This window comes from Hyalella azteca, unplaced genomic scaffold (genome assembly GCF_000764305.2).
Source record: "Hyalella azteca isolate HAZT.00-mixed unplaced genomic scaffold, Hazt_2.0.2 contig9385, whole genome shotgun sequence".
Classification (NCBI taxonomy): Eukaryota; Metazoa; Arthropoda; class Malacostraca; order Amphipoda; family Hyalellidae; genus Hyalella; species Hyalella azteca.
In genome coordinates, this window is record NW_025939459.1 from 72,102 (window position 1) to 88,761 (window position 16,660).

At 38.3% G+C, this 16,660-nt stretch overlaps 2 protein-coding genes across 2 annotated transcripts in view; both read right to left on the bottom strand.

Annotated features, from left to right (window-relative positions):
• The window catches only part of LOC108680801 (PX domain-containing protein kinase-like protein), a 29,752-nt gene extending 21,935 nt beyond the window's left edge, over positions 1 to 7,817 (bottom strand). The window contains exon 1 of the mRNA XM_018169707.2: positions 7,598 to 7,817. Within this exon, the coding sequence (XP_018025196.1) occupies positions 7,598 to 7,699 (102 nt within the window). The 5' untranslated portion in view covers positions 7,700 to 7,817. The remainder of the gene's footprint in view (positions 1 to 7,597) is intronic.
• Positions 7,818 to 8,479: 662 nt separating this feature from the next.
• LOC108680809 (dehydrogenase/reductase SDR family member on chromosome X homolog) lies at positions 8,480 to 12,104 on the bottom strand. Its single transcript, XM_018169722.2, has 3 exons — positions 11,936 to 12,104; positions 10,240 to 10,283; positions 8,480 to 9,720 (listed from the first exon to the last, which is right to left on the bottom strand). The coding sequence occupies exons 1-3, from the start codon at positions 11,949 to 11,951 to the stop codon at positions 8,578 to 8,580; spliced, it is 1,203 nt and encodes a 400-aa protein (XP_018025211.1). The 5' UTR covers positions 11,952 to 12,104; the 3' UTR covers positions 8,480 to 8,577.
• Positions 12,105 to 16,660: the final 4,556 nt, after the last annotated feature.

The window sequence follows — 16,660 nt, forward strand, 5'->3', positions numbered from 1 at the left end:
ATTTGCATTGGTTTGTCAGCAAAATATTGGTTGTACAGCACGAAAGCATTCACAGCAGATATCCCAGTAATTATTTCAAAGGCGAGTTTTCTATACCACTTCAAAGTTCAAACTTCTGCGCAATGGAGTGTGATACGAAGTCATCTGATCAGAAACATCCACTCCTTTTTTGGCCCTGTTATATGCAAGAACACATTCTGGCTTTTGTACATCTTTGCCATTTCTGTTTGATTTTCCAGATGGTACAAGACATCCACCATGTTCTGGGACAGTTGAGATCATGAAGACATTCCTTTTATCTTTCCAATTATAAACTTTCACTCCTTTGTTGTTTTGCAAGCACTTCATTTCATTCCTTTTCAGTTTTGCTCCAATGACATCTTTACTGAGGTACTTTCTGTTTCTGCAAATTGTTCCACGCATATAGGTTTTCTTTCCCAACAGGTATTCTGCAAGACCAATAGAGCTGTAGTAATTGTCGCAATAAAGTGTTGATCTGATATTGAAAAATTTCTGCGTGAGACTGACAGTCAAAGATTCTGTTCCACTGAGACCTTCAAAGTCTGCATTTCTCCCACAGTGAATATCAAAATTCCAGGTACATGCATCTGGCGTGCAAACTTTGTAGATTTTCAATCCGTACTTGTGCGTTTTCCCAGGCAGGTACTGTCTTATTCCAACTCGTCCTCTGAATGCAACCATGCTCTCATCAATGACAAGATCTGCGCCAGGGTCATAAACTTCCCGGTGCTTATTTTGCATCAAATCAACAAGTGGTCTGATTTTGTGCAGCTTATCCTGTTTAGCAAGGGCTCCACTGTTATCGTTGAAGTGAACAAACCTGAGTAACGCCTGGAACCTTTCTCTAGTCATTACTTTTGGTACAACTTGATTAGTATAAAGAACACTCTTTTACCAATACAACACTATTTCAGGCTTTGGGACCAGTCCCATGTATATCAATGTTCCAAAGAGTTGCTCCAGTTCAACAGCATTTGTATCCTTCCAGTTGTTCAGAGTAGATCTGCAAGTTATTGTTGTATTGGCAATAAATTGTGATGCAAATTTATTTGTTTCAGAAACAATGTGCTCTATGACCTCATCATCAACCAGTAAGTTGAAAATATCAATTGGAAGCAGGCTTCCTTCAGTGGGAGGCTGTACTTTCATTGCTTCTTTGCCAGTGAAAGGAAATGACCTATTTGAAGTGCATACAGCTGTCCACTCAGATTGCACAGTAGGGGGTTCCAAGTTTCCATGATCTTCACAGCTTTCATCGTCTAACACGTCATCAACACTTTCATGATCAGAGGACACATTCGAAGAACTACTATCGTTATATGTTTCTCCAGGTAGAAATTCACTGCCGGATGTGTCTCCACTTTCATCCTCATTTTTGTTGACTGAAGCTGAAGGCCTCTTCCTCCCGTAGAAGTTAGAACTATCCATACCTTAGATAGAAGAATAATAATCTATTATTCATACTATTATTCTGTAAGGGGCTGCATTTAGGCATATGAATTATTTATTGTGTTTCCAATTAATTCTCTGATTTCTCTCTTTTGTGTCCCCAGTGCTTTAAAACTAATAAAGTGACTGCAAGTTAAAGTTAAATTAATGCATGTGAATAAGCATTGTTGAAGTGAGTCAATTTTCCGTGTTACTGCTTATCTGGTGCTTATACTGATTTGTCAACCACTCATACTGCCTACTGTACATGAGCCTGCTTTCTGGCAATGAAGACTTCCTTGCTGTCCTGTCACTGACCTACTAAGATTATCCTGGCTCTTAAATAGGTGAGTAAAGGGAATACTCTTGCCACGCATCTCAGTCCTAAATTTTAATTATTGAATGTTATCGGTAAATGTTTGTAAATATCATCAATCATCTCTTAAAATTTGTTCTAGAGTTTAGTAGTAGGTAGCTAATGTGTGTTTATGCGTTTCAAGTGTATGTATGTGTTTCAAGTGTTTTGTTGGATAGGTTTTATGTGTTCTTGTTCCTGCACTTTTGCAGAGCAGCCAACGTGGGGCATATTCTGGGCCAATTTGGGGCACCTTCCGGCAAGTTCTGAGCTAGTTTGATGCCAGTTCTGGACGAGTGACAGGCAAGCTTTGGGCCGACTGAGAAACATTGCAGACAAGTCTTGGGCTGCTCTTGAGCTACTTGAGCTGATGCTAGAGGCCAGCGTGGATGCCTCTCTAAGTCCTGTCCAGCAACTCATGTCAGAGCTGCCCTAACGTGCCAGTTGAGTCTACCCCACTGCTACTCACAAGTAAGACCACCGCCATCTTGTTTCTTTGGTGCGGATGCCACTTGATGTACCAGGTCTGATTCGGGCCCGTTTTGAGCTCTTGATTCCTCGGTTTCATTATTCTTGATTTGGTTTAGGTTACTGATCATTATTCTGGCCCAGTTTAGTTTATTTACCATATATCCTTATTTATTATTTACTGTTCAAACCAGTTTGGGCTGCTGGCTATTTATGTTCTCATGCTAGGTTCACCCCATCAACCATAGCCCTGGGCTGTCCCATTACTAACCAACTAACTTTCACCTCTCATCTTCATGTACCATTGAGTTTATTCAACATATCTTTGCTTGGTTCTTCCTCTGTTTGATCTCCTGAGTTTGTTTTTATTCTGTTTGCTGTGCTGGTACTATACCGGCCAGACCATCGACATTTGGAGGGGCCGACCCCCAACAATTCTATTATGTAAACAGTATTACAATATAACATGCGTTGTATAATAACAGTGAGAAATAACCACTAAAGTTCAGTAAACAAGTGAGCCAAATAGATACCAATACGTAGCACAACAATATTCTAGAGCTGCACTGACGTGTTGGTACACTATGATACCACGCTGTCGTGGTAGATATGTGGCCCAATACGTCCATCAACAATGATGGCTTCGCTGAGGACGAGTTGCACCATATATGTACCACGTTTTTAAATGTATCTATATGTTCGTTACATACGTAGAGCAACTCACCTCCTCTCGCTGCAGTAGCTATCACCTGACTATTGTTATTAGCATGGTGCAATTCTATAGGTTATTCAAAAGAACCAGGTCTTATGTCATTTTGAACCAAACGCTTCTTTATGAACCGATCACCGCACCGCGGTAACACACCTTCACCGGCAAAAGCTTTCATACTTCTGAAGAAAGGTGAGCTAACAGCTTCACTGGCCATGGGCAGGCCTTATTTGAATTTGAATGCATGCATCGATTTGAAATCCTATATACTGGTATACGAGTCATAAATAGCCTAAATTTTTAATATCAATATAAAAAATGTACGTTTCTGCATGGATTATAATGCTGTTAACATTAACAAACTTTGAATTATCTCTGATGCAAGAAATACTTGCTTAAACAATTTTATTTTCAATATAAGCGACTGGATGCAAAAATTGGTTCGCAAGAACCAAGATAGCCCCAACAACAGTAATTTCAAATTTTCAATTGACATTAATTTCTAAATTAAAATGTATTTAGCCAGTATTTCTTGCATCAGAGATACTTACAAGTATTTTAATGTTAACAGCATCAAAATCCACACAGAAACGTAAACTTTAAATAGGTTTTACACTGAAATTTACGCTCCTAGTCAAAAGAACTGAGACCAATTTCAAATAAAAAATGGCTAATGAATCCATCGCGCTTTCTGGCACCTTCTGTCCAGCTGATTGCAGTTGCAGTTGCATTTTTTTAGCTCAAGTTGCCAATACGTATTTAATGTAGTCGTCTGTAGTTCCGTTGGTACAAAACTTACAAAATAACGTTGAATTATTGATTGCTAATTTCTTGCATTAGGTAAATGTTTATGATTCAAATTAATCATAGAAGTTGTATCTCCATAATTCCATGTTGAATTAAAATTACCCATAGAAGGTAATAAGGTTCACATAGATGCCAGCGCTAGCAGCGGCAATCAAATGAACTACTTTATTGTTTAGTATCTTCACTAATAATATAATAATATTGTATTCTATTTAGGTCTGGTCTCTTAAAGTGTTCCAGCAAAATATTTTCCATTACTAATTATTTAAATGTATTAACTTGTGGTGCAATAAGATATTAAATTGTTTAAATTCTAAACAAAGATTACGATTCCACATCCACATGCTAGCGCCAGCAGTGGCAATCAAAGGAACTGTTTTATTGTTTAGTACATTTTCTATAATAATAACAATATATTATTCTGCTTAGGCACAGTCTCTCAAAATGTTGCAGCAACACATTTTCCATTACTAATTATTTACATTTATTTTTTTGTGGTGCAGCAACATATTGCATTTTTTTTATGTCACAGTCGAGGTACCACGTGTTCTTGTGTGTGACGTCATTGCAGGCCCACCCTGCTAGCCATATGTAAACAAAGCCAGTAAGGCGTAAGCCACAGCACGACACTACAGTGAAGATGGGAACAGTTTTGCATTGAAATCGATGGTAGTTTGTGAATAATATTTTTGACTGTGATATTATAACATATTTCTGATTGCGAAATAATTTTGATTGTGATATTGACACTTGACAGTAGTGTCAACATTTGAACATCGAAGTTCTAACATCATGAATTATGAGGTAAAAGTGTAAGGACTGAGCAGAGCTAGAATCATGGCTGAGGCTTTAACCGATGTCATTGTCATTTTTTACGTCATTGATATCATTCTGGAACCAACGTAAGTAACTAAGGAATTTCCCAGTTCAAATATTTATTGATTTATTTATATCAATTTCAAAACTCCACATATTTCTAAAGGGAGTTGTGATGAGACCATGGGGTTGAACCGTTGAGTTTAGACCATTGCAACTTGCAAGAGGGGCCCAAGGGCCAAGGGCATGGGGCCTTGCAAAGGGTTAAGACCGCCGCAAGGCGGTGGACCGCCATAAGTACCTCTCTTTGTAGAATTCCACTATGGTTATTAGCAACATTAGCTGTGAGGCGAAAACCGCCAAATCAGCTAATGCAGTCAACGTATTAAAAAACTTGAAAAACTAAGCCACAACATTTTATCTAGGGTAAACACGGTATATTCTGACATCGTGGGTAATTCCGTCACCTCTCTAGTTTTTCCTTTATATTAAGCTTTGTTTTAGTTCCATGCGTTTGTTGATGGTTGAAATGGTGACATCATACATTTGCACGTCAAACTACTGCCAAAACACCAGGTCTTGGCCATCTAGCAGGAAAATATTGAGATCCAAAGAGAGACAATGCACACTAACCCAGTGAGATCATCGAAAAATGTGTCAAATTTGACAGTTGACCTTGCTCTACCAAATAGTGAATAACTGTTTGTTTTGTATAGGAAGAATATTATGGTTTGAGATTTTTAAATATGTCTGTGAATATATTAGGAATCCTTCAAGTATACTTGTATTTGCTGATTTCAAGTGGTTAGTTAATAAATTAATAGATGATTAAGTTGAGAAAAGGATTTGGACACATGAAAACTAATTCCGTCACAACTTGAATTGGACACACACAGATCGTTCCAAGCTGTGTACAAAAATTAAAATTTGCTTAATTAAAAGCTTAATAGTTGTTAATTAAAAGCGTAATTATGTAGTGTTCAATATTCATTAGTGTTCTAATTCAAAGCCGTGTTGTATTCCAATACAGCTCACACAGCGAACAGAATTCGAACATGTGGATGACAGCATTATATATCAGTAGAATTTGAAGCGCGGACGGAATACGCCTCACCACATGCCAAATATAGCCACACACAGTGACGGAATATAGGGATTTGGTAGGTTTGCATTCTAAAGGCTTTTAAATAAATATGGCAACATTTTGTGACGTTTCGTCGTTGCTGATACGTAGTGCGGTGTTTTGAGAGTCACATAAAGCAAACAGAACTTGGGTAACGCATACGGTTATTTTTTTATAGTTTTTCATTTCTCAATGCATCCTTAATGTCACGGAATATACCGCGTTTACCCTAGATGGAAAGAGCTTCTTAGTTATTTTGTGACAATAGTGGCAATTGTGGAAAAAAATCTACCTTCAGGACCATGACTAGAAGTAGAACTATCCTGCCATTTCTGGAACCGCAAGAGTTCCGCCAGATGAATCACCTCCTATCTCATTGTTAACAGAAGTGCACAACTGGGCTGCAAGATTCCAATTGTATTATAAAATTTGTCACATTGTACCACAAGATTTTGGAAAAAAGTAGGAAAATTCCAATCCTGAATTTTAGTGACAAGCCAACAGGAACAGGCAGCAATCAAGTCAAGTGCAATACTAGGTAGCTGCCAAGTGCCAAGTGGCTATTTTTGAGTCATTTTCAGGAGGCATGGTGGTTTTTTAGGAAATCCTTGGGCACTTAGCCCCAGTGCCACCCCCAGCACTCCAGCAGGCACACTGTGGTGCTCCGAAGCAAAAAAAACCTAGGTAGATCTAGGTTTTTTGCTTCCTGCTAGGTTTCTAGGTTTTTCATTAACAAACTGATCCTAATTTAATTTTTTTCAGAATGGTGCACTGAAAGCAGAAATCGGTCAATAATTATTGCCAAGAAAGAGAGAACTGCTACGAGACTTATGCAATGGAGCCATTTACAAGAGATATGAGAGTAGATTATGCATGGAATCAGGATTCAGGAATGATCACGATTCACGAATAAATATTACTTACTAAGTTACTATGCTCAGAAAATGAAGACTAGTTTAGTCAGTTATCAGTAATCCATTCGACTGATTCGAGGAAAAACTGGAGATCGGAGTAATAACAGGCTGAACAGCACTCAGCAATCAACACGCGTAACTATAGCACTTAGCAATCAACACGCGGACTATAGATGTAACGGACTATAAACAAAGGACAATAAGGTAGACAACACTTAAAAGAATTTCGCACGCGTTAAAAGGGTTGAAAGCCTTGAATTCAGTCGCAAGCCTTAAAGCTTAAATATATATTAATATTTTTGCTTTCAAAACATATATTCATCTCCTATGTATATTGATTATCGGCTGCCATTCTGCAACAAAATAATGTGTCAATCAATCTAAATAGTCATGGCACATACAAAGCCAGCAATTTATGGTGAGTAAAGCTAGAGTATAGACATGTATTTTGCATGTTTCAATTTAAGTTTAACTTATCTAGTAAAAAAATGGCATCATTATGAAAAAAAAAGTGGTCAAAGTTACCTCATTTTACGGTAATATATAGGCTATGATATATTTCATTTCAATTAATTTATACTTAAAATTTTACTGTACTATCCTATTTACTTATATTATGTACTAAATTACCTACCTACTTATTTCCACCAAAATTTCAATAATCAATGCCTATTCAATGTCGAATGGCATACTAATCAATCATTCAATGCCTCTTCTCTTGCAACACTTGAAAAAATGAAAATAAATGTTTGTTGCATTTGAAACGGAAACGCCGTTAATAAACTAAAATACTTAATGAAATATGCCTTTTGATCTACTAATGTCATCTGGAGATTGTAAACTCTCTGATAATTTAAATCGACGAATTATTTGGTCATGAATCACACGCGTGTATTTGTAATAGGTACTGTAGCGTAGGTAGGCATATTTGTAGGACCTAAAGGCTAAATACTTACAATATGTCCATCCACGTTGTTACAATCTCGTATCGTAACATTGAGATTTCTTGATTCATCAAATGTCTGCTTGTTTTCACGTCGTCTATCAAACATCGCCATAATGTCGCACTAATTTTATAGGCTAACAGAAAAATAAATTATTGAATCAATGAATAAACAGTCATGACAGTTTACACAGACTTACATCGCGTTAAACTAAACTATGGGCAGAGACTCGGATGTCATGTCATGACTACTTCTTGTACCCAGCGAGAGAATGAAATGAAAACAAAGTTATGTGGTAACAAGTTCAAGAACGTGAACGATACATTTGTTCAACGATACTGTGAATTATTTACTTAAGGAAACAGTCATTAAAAGTAACTAATTATTCGTAAAAAAAAGAAAGGCTCGACTTATCCTCCAGCATGAGCCTCATCAAAGGAAGCCCCAATTTTTAGTTCAATTAAGGTCTAGCAGTAAAAATGAAAGAAGCAAGAATCTTCAACCTAGCAATTATATCTGCCGATATCGACGCGGATAATTATGAACCGTAGATAATTTAAGTTTCAAACTAATCAATAACTGCACCAAGTTTAATGGGGTGAATCAGCAATATCAAAGTTATGCATTCTGATGCACATTTCGATCCATCACCGGAAGGATAACATCCTCATTAGAAATGCCCACTACTGTGGAAGATTTCGCTTCTCACAGAAGCAACAGTACCTCGATACTAGAGCACGACAGTCAATGTTCTAGCTTTGGTTCCCCTAAAAGCCTAAATGATGATTTGAAACTGAAATTCTAACCGTTGATCTTCAAATCAGAAGGTCACAGAAAAATATGTCTACTTTACATCTCCAAATCAATCTTTTCAAAGGGTATCTATGAACAATCATTCAACGAACTTTTATTATTGAAACCTTTACAAAACCAACCATAAAATCCGAAACTAGTGGTGAATAAAACACGTGCACAATAATGGAAGTCCTAAATCAGTAACAGGTGACTTTAGTTTCATTTTCAGGGCTCTCTTCGAAAGACAAGTCTGGTGAAATTTTAATTTCGTCCACCGCTTTACAATCAGCAGGAAGATACTTGGAAATTAATTTGTACGATTTAGATACAAATTCAGGGCTTAATTCTATCGCATCCTCAGGGAGGAAACCAATTTCTTGGCAGTCCTTCAAAAGTACGCCATTTCTAATTTTAGGACAGTTCATGCAGTGCATTATGGTCTGGGCCCCTTCGGCCGGCGTTCTCAAGCACAACATGCACATCAATCTGGTGTACAAACCGGATAGGTCCTTCCAGCTATCTCTGAACAAGCCAGTCCAAACACTTCCTGGATCAACAGACGCTACGAAAATGTCTTTGCGATTCTTGCGGCTATAAGCCGTGTAAGCGGCATACATCCACAGGGCCATCTTTGTCAGAGCATAGTGTCCAATACCTTCTTCAAACGTAGTGATTTCTGGAACATCTCTCATTTGTTCTACATTCGCAACATCAGACGGGTTGACCATTAAGCGAGTTGCAGAAGACACGAATATAATACCCGCATGCTCAGAGACGCCCACACCTACGCTACCAAGCAAATTTTCAGTAATTATAATGCAACTCAAAAAATTGGTTTGCCAAGTTTTTTCAAACCCATCCTTGGTACGCGCTGGCGTTTGATTGAGAACGCCAGCATTATTCACGAGGAAATCTATGACTGGTTCCATTTCCCGAACTTTATCGCAGAAGCGCTTGCATGACTGAAAATCTGTGAGATCGAGATAGAGACAGTGAACCCTTCGGTTAGAACTCTTCCGCCTGATTTGTTCAGCAATAGCTCTTCCGTTTTCGGGGTCTCGCGCTCCAAAAATTACCGTTGCCTGTTGCTGAGCGCTCATTAGTGCCACTTGATAGCCGATGCCTGAAGTTGCTCCAGTTATAACCACGACCTTATCATTAAGCCGAGATTTACATTTACAGAAGACAACTTTGTTTTCTGCACGTTTCTTGCTTACCCAACGGCGAAAAAATATCGCACCGAGGCCTAGAGTAGAGGCGGCAACGACGATCAAAGGAGAAGTCCTCTTGGTGGCGACAATGGTGGATGTCCCTATGCTAATGACGGTTCGGTAGACAGCCTGGCGAGAAAAAATATTACCGTATTAAAAAAGCGAATAATAAAAATACCCTTTTATATTTGCATGAATAATAAAGATTCAACCAGTCAGCTATAACGCGGCTTCTATCATCACTGCCACACTCCGCTCGGTCTCACAGTGAACTAAGTGCTAAATAGGTCATCCGAAAGTCACAAGTATCCGTTTGAAAAATTATACGCATCGTTAAATCCATAATTCAACGATGAAAATGCATTCTCAAGTGGTTTCACTGAGATTTCTATCCAATTATCCACAACGTCGTAGTTTGCACAATTGCTGACAATAATTAAGAACCTAACTATACTCCATATTTTTTACGAGGCAACGATAATTTTTTAAAAGTCTGACAGCTCGACTTCGATTTTTGTCTCCGGTGATCTGATTGTACGCGTTCAAAATTATATCAGACGACTTTTCCTTTCATGAGCGTTAAAATACAACTTTATTTCCAAATTTTCAACTCTTTTACAGCTTTCTGAGCTGCGAATGACTACTCACGTTGATAGAGTTGCGTAGGGGTGCAAATGCCTGGTAGCGCACACCTGCACGATTGAAATTTATTCATAACTAGTCAGGGATTCAACAATAGTTTTGACCATGGCCAACAGGGTTTAAACCATGTAAAATTATTTTAGCTTTCTCCATTTTCTAGCGTTTGTGAATTAATTATTCAGAATTGCTATCCCGAGTGTCATTTCGGGGAGGGCGAAAATAATCAAACGTACTTTAAGTAACTATTATATCTAAAACTTCTGAGCTGAATTCATTTCCTTCAGACTCATAAGAGTCTGAAGGAAATATCCGAAAAGCATATTATTAGTTTGAAAACAAATTCTTAAGATCTATTATTTAATCTACATTATAGACGAAAAGAGAATCTTAAAAAAAAGTGTCAATCTTCAAAAAGTGTAGTGATCGTGTTCATAATCGCAAGAAGTGATGCCATACGTCAAAACGGGCGTGTATAACCTAATTAATAGTTATAAAATTGCTACATCAGGATCTCCTGTTTTAGCCCAATACATGCAGACAAGACGTTACAGGAAATTGCATGGCATTCAATTTAGGCTTAAATTGAAATGCCGAATGAATAGTATTCCATGTATTCGAAGAAAATTTAGGTATAAAATTCCTAGGCATAATGCGTTGAACTCAAGTTAATAAATTTATTCCTACAACATTAGCCCTAAACCATGAGAAATTATATAAACCAAAAGCAGAACCCCTCATACAGCTAGGAACTTTCCCAAACTAGTAATCAAGCTAATCTTAATTCATACAAGTTTAAATCTAATCTAATTGAAATCTGCCGCCGATTATAGAACAGGTCTAATAATTAATCCAATCAAAACTTCAATTTAAAGGTAATATGTAACAGATATTCAAGACTTTAAATCCAATAGTGAACAATCATCAGATTCGCTGTTGACTAGGAGAACTTGTCGATATGAACTTCAATTCAACAACGTTCAGGTTAGGTTAGGGGTGGCACGTGATCGAAGTGACGATGCATTTTGCAGTACAATTCACGCATTTCACGCTTCGTTTGCTCATTCCCGATCAGTTGAACAATCCCCGCCAGAAGGACGCCAGTAAATTTCGATTCTTCAACACTACGCTCTTAGAAGCGAGTATCGCGTAGCACGGGCCGTAACATAAAAAGCTACTTCCCTCTGCTTGTACAAGAGTTACTTAACAGTCTATACTACCTAACGTTTTAATTAAGGAACACCAACATAGCCTCAACTATCTGCAGCCTATGCGGCTATGCCATGCCACGATGCCAACGTGACTTGCTAAACCTTCAGAATGCTAATTTATTCACACAAGAGACCCATAACCGCAAATGAACAGTAATTATAACTTTATAAGAATAATTTTTTTACCGGACATATCAGTAACTGGAAATGTGTAGTAGAACAAATCGATCATAAAATGAATGAAGGTAATGGTTCTCATGAGTCACGACCTACGGTAGATAGGTGAACGTTCAACGCAGCAAATATTGAGACGAGCTGTGAAAAGTTGAAAGCAGCGCCTAAACGTGTATAGGCTTAATATCTATATTCATGACTGGGTCCTTACACAAGTATGAAATATCGTGGTCATTCATTTACTATTGACTATTAAAAGATCATTTATCATTGAACAATAATCAGGAGAACTTGTATGAAAAGACATATAGAAACCTCACCATTTGATAGCTCCATATTGTGAACGAGTTTTCGCAGAACCTGTAGCAACAACTTAGTTTGGTCTGAAAAAGGCAAGTACAAAGTTATCGTGATATTAGTTACATGCCGCCGCGACAAGCAGCGCTCTCTGCCACACGTTGTAGGGTTCTGTATTTCTGGCTGAGACTTGAGATGATTTAAAACAAAAAAACAAAGGTTCAGTGTTTGCAACAGCCACATTAGATTTGATCGTAAAATGTTTTAATCCCACGTGATTAGAATCGGATTTCAAGTTTATTCGCATCAAACCCAGGAAGCATAAGTGAAGACCGAAATAATAATAAAAAATTAAATAATGTTTCAACACTGACTCAATTCTAAAACATCCTAAAATCAAGCTTCCATTTGAAGACCGAATCGACACTTCAGCGGACTCGGCTGCGGACTGGCCTGCGAACTCGAATCATAACCTAATTTGACGTTCAATTCATCCAGCCATAAATCCATCAATAATGAACGGATTTTATTCAAATTTGAAATATGAGTAGATAATATCATTAATTTGTGGACGGAATTTTTTCAAATTTTTACATCAATAACTTGTTTATTAATATGGAAAACCTAACTTCAGTTTCAACTCACCCAGCCATAAATCCATAAATAATAAACGGATTTTATTCAAATTTGAAATATAAGTAGATAACATTTGTAGTTTGTGGACGGAATTTTTTCAAATTTCTACATCAATAACTTTTTTATTAATACGGAAAACCTAACTTCATTTTTGACTCACCCAGCCATAAATCCATCAATAATGAACGGATTTTATTCAAATTTGGAATAGAAGTAGATAATATCTGTAATTTGTGGACGGAATTATTTTAGATTTTTACATCAATGACTTTCTTATTAATACGGAAAACCTAACTTCACGTTCACCTAGCAGGTTAGGTCCTAGTCAGGTCAAGTTTCAGTATTTTGTGCCATTAGAAAAAAGTAATTGATGTAAAAACTTAAAAAAATTCCGTCCACAAATTACAGATGTTATCTACTTATATTTCAATTTTGAATAAAATCCGTTCATTATTGATGGATTTATGGCTGGGTGAGTTGAAAATGAAGTGAGGTTTTCCGTATTAATAAAAAGTTAATGATGTAAAAATTTGAAAAATGTCCGTCCACAAATTAAAGATGTTATCTACTTATATTTCAAATTTGAAGAAAAACCGTTCATTATTTATGGATTTATGGCTGGGTGAGTTGAACATCAAGTTAGGTTTTGATTCGTGTCCGCAGGCCAGTCCGCAGCTGAGTCCGCTGAAGTGTCCGACCGGTCATTTGAAGGCGTGTAACCTTTCTAAAAACAACATGAAAAAACATAACCCTTTAACTGGATTTCATTCATTCGAAATAGCCACTAAAGTCGCCACCTCACTAAAGTCGCCATGCTACAGGGAAAAGGAAGTATTTATTAAAATGGAACCAATACGAACATTTCATTACCATAGCAAAATACTAGAACATTTATTAATATTGCTTAAAGATAGTATAATGCATTTCCGACACTTAATTTGTAATTAGTTTTGGGATTCCAAATCAACATGACGAAAATTCTGCAAGCGACACGAATTTTTTCCTTCTCCTGTCTGCACCGCATTTGCCCGATTTGGGCGATACTCTATTGCAGAGAAAATGTTTCCTGTACAAGCACGGGGTCATTCCGAGCTGAAATCAATAAAAAGAGGTTCATATTGCTTGTACTCCAAATTTTAGAGACACTTTAATATAGTCATTAATTTATTCTAAATATACCTGGCGACTTATGTGCATATAAATTTGGGATAAATGGCGAGGTTTGTGTAGGACATTTGCTTCATGAGGCAGGACATGAAGGATAATTTTGTTGCTAATTTATACTAATAATACAATGGTAGTGTCAGAGTGTTGCCTAAAATAATTCAAGAATCGTTCCCCATTCATGTTCTTTCCCAGATAATTAGTAATTAATTTTTAAAAACGTTGTAAAATGACTTCAGAAGTCGCGCACGACACTCTTGCATCGATCGGAGTTACGCGAATGAAATGAATAGCGCTGCATTGAAGTGTCTGAGCTCGTTTGAATAAGCGTAACACGAGTCGACTTTCTCACACATGATCTTAATAAGGTAAACTACCTCGTTGAATCTCGTAAAATGAAGAGATTATTTAAAACAAATAAAAACAATTTCAAGCACTTAAGTAAACTTTAAAGGATAAAACCCACATCGGATGATAAATATTTACATACGTTATTTTGTGTGATTAATACGGTACATGCATTTGTTCAAGTATGTTAATACAATTATTTTGTACCATTCAAGAAGACTTCAAGAAAAGGAACAAAACTAAGATTCTGGAGGCAGAAGGACATGGATAGGGGTCTTGCAGCCTGCAGAGATTAGAATCTTCCCGCGTTAGACTCCGCCCGTACGTTCAATGTGCCACGCAAGACACTCTCAGGTCGCCTCTCGATAAGAGTCGAGGAACTGGAGGAAGACTGTACTAGGCAAATCAACCGCGTCGTCAGCAGAGCATGAGCCGTCGCTCTGTAATTACATTGAATTTGTGACAAATAGAGGTTTTCCTTTAACCGTGGCACAAAGTTTAATGTTTGCCTGGTGCATTGATCGCAGGTCCAACTCCAAGAGACATTTTTGGTGAGAGAGGCCTCGCTACCGACGCTACGTATGGGGGGTTGAAGTTTAGTTCCAGACACCCTGAGTAGGTCAAACATCGGAAAATTGAATGCTTAGATCGCGGCCGAGTAATTTTTTTTTTTTCAAAAAATTAAAAATTTGATTGATTCTTTACGATTTCTGCGAGACGCTCATGAGTTCATGAGTGCGATAGCGTTAGTGAACGTCCCATGACATGGTGGTGGACCTCAAGTTCTCGCAGAATGTTGTCTTGCCTCGGCGAGTGAAGAATTTCCATTCTCGACAAGTGACAAAACAATACAGAAGCATCGATTGCTGCGTTTCACCGTACTTTGCTGCAATGGCTCCAATGATAATTTTTAAAGCCGCATTTCCAGAAGGCAACTAATTGAGCAACTACCGAGGTGTCTCCGATAAAGCTTTGGACAGCAAAAAAGCCACTGTATCCATAGATTGTGGACTTGTCCTACGGTGGCTCACGCTAAGATTCTTCACATTTGCTCAGCCATCAACAAATGAACCAAGAATTCTTGCATTGCTCCTGCAGATATTGCCTAAGTCATACAGAACAACGTGACATTTTTATAGCGTCAATGCCTCTCACACCCATCTCTGTCAGCCACTCGAGGTTGCCGTCTACAATTCTCTCAAAGTTTCTCCCTTAGAGCTTTTTAAATTTCAGGAAGCTTTTTGAGGAAGCATTTGGATTGGAAAGAAAAGAGTTCTGTGTATCAAAAACTGTTTATAACATTACAACAACGGCTTTAAACATCAAATCTGGATTCAGAAAGTTCGGAATTCATCCATTCAACCCGAACGCAATTGACACGTCGCAACTTTACAGGAATCATTATATGCCTAGCTTAGACGTAAACTTGCCTATTAGGCCAGAAAACCCTCAAAGTCAGATTCAACTTGTGGATGAACTATCTACTTCCAAAGTTACTCTCAAGTTCTGCACTGCTTTCCAGCAATGTTACTTTAGTGCGCACCGGAGCGGAGTTTTGAAGCCAGGTGAGAGCGTGGATTGCAACAATCAGGAACAGATATATGATCATCTCTTCCAGACGAACGCGAATTGGTGGCAGAGTCTGAAAGTTAAATCATAGCCTCGAAGCCTAAAGTTGTCCTCATTGGACTTGCCCGCGATGTCTCCACAAAAAATTTCGAATGCAAGGCGATTTTTGCTGGCGATACGGTCAGCACTCAGTTTCTGTATTTACGGTCTCTGACTGTTGATACAAGTCCTGAAACGCATGATAAATTAGGATTTCTTTGAAGCAGTAAACCTAGAGGCCAGAAAACCTCCGACCATCTCTTCTTAGCAATGCAGAATTTTCACAGCTTGTTGCGGTTTCGAACACGCACCTCAGTGCTCTAATTTTGCCATGCTTAACCGCCCGGCCTCCTCGCTGATTTGACCAGAACTGTAGCATGATAGTTGGGATTGAACCCGTACCTTACTGCTCCAGTCGGGAGCGCAGCCGTGCCCCACCAATTTTGTGCACCAATAAGCCCTGAATCGAACGCCTTGGATCTCTCCGGACATCCACCAATCAGCCGTGAACCACTCTGCTTTGTCTTCCTCCGGCCTCGCATAGAACTTGCCGTCCACCACCAGGCCGCGGATCGAATCTGACTTCCGGGCATCGTTAAATTACGTAATTTTACGTTCACCGCATCTGAGGTTAGGTTTCAGATAGCATAGTTCTGTTCCAAAATTTATCGCCCCTTCGACAAGAGGCCGTCTACGGCTGTGCACCCGTTCGACCGAGGGCTGGTTCGACCCACGGCCAAGATACGGACGGCTTGAAGTGTTGAAGGCTACGTTCCAGAAGGCAGGAATCATGATGGTCCATTACATCCAGGGCAGTGGTGGTCTTCGGCAGGTGACCCCTCCAGTCACGGTATTCTGAACTGTAACCACTGGGCCACCTTACCATTATATCTTGAATAAGTCGCGTCAAGATGTGGAAACGAGGGTAAATATTGAAATGACTGAAACCGAATTTGAAGGTAAATTATTTATATTATAATGCTACCAATTAA

Excerpts from the sequence above, each read along its gene's own strand:
- LOC108680809 (XM_018169722.2), bottom strand. Across the intron at positions 9,721-10,239 it reads CCCTACGCAACTCTATCAAC|GCTGTCTACCGAACCGTCAT; the intron begins GTGAGTAGTCAT and ends TTTTCTCGCCAG.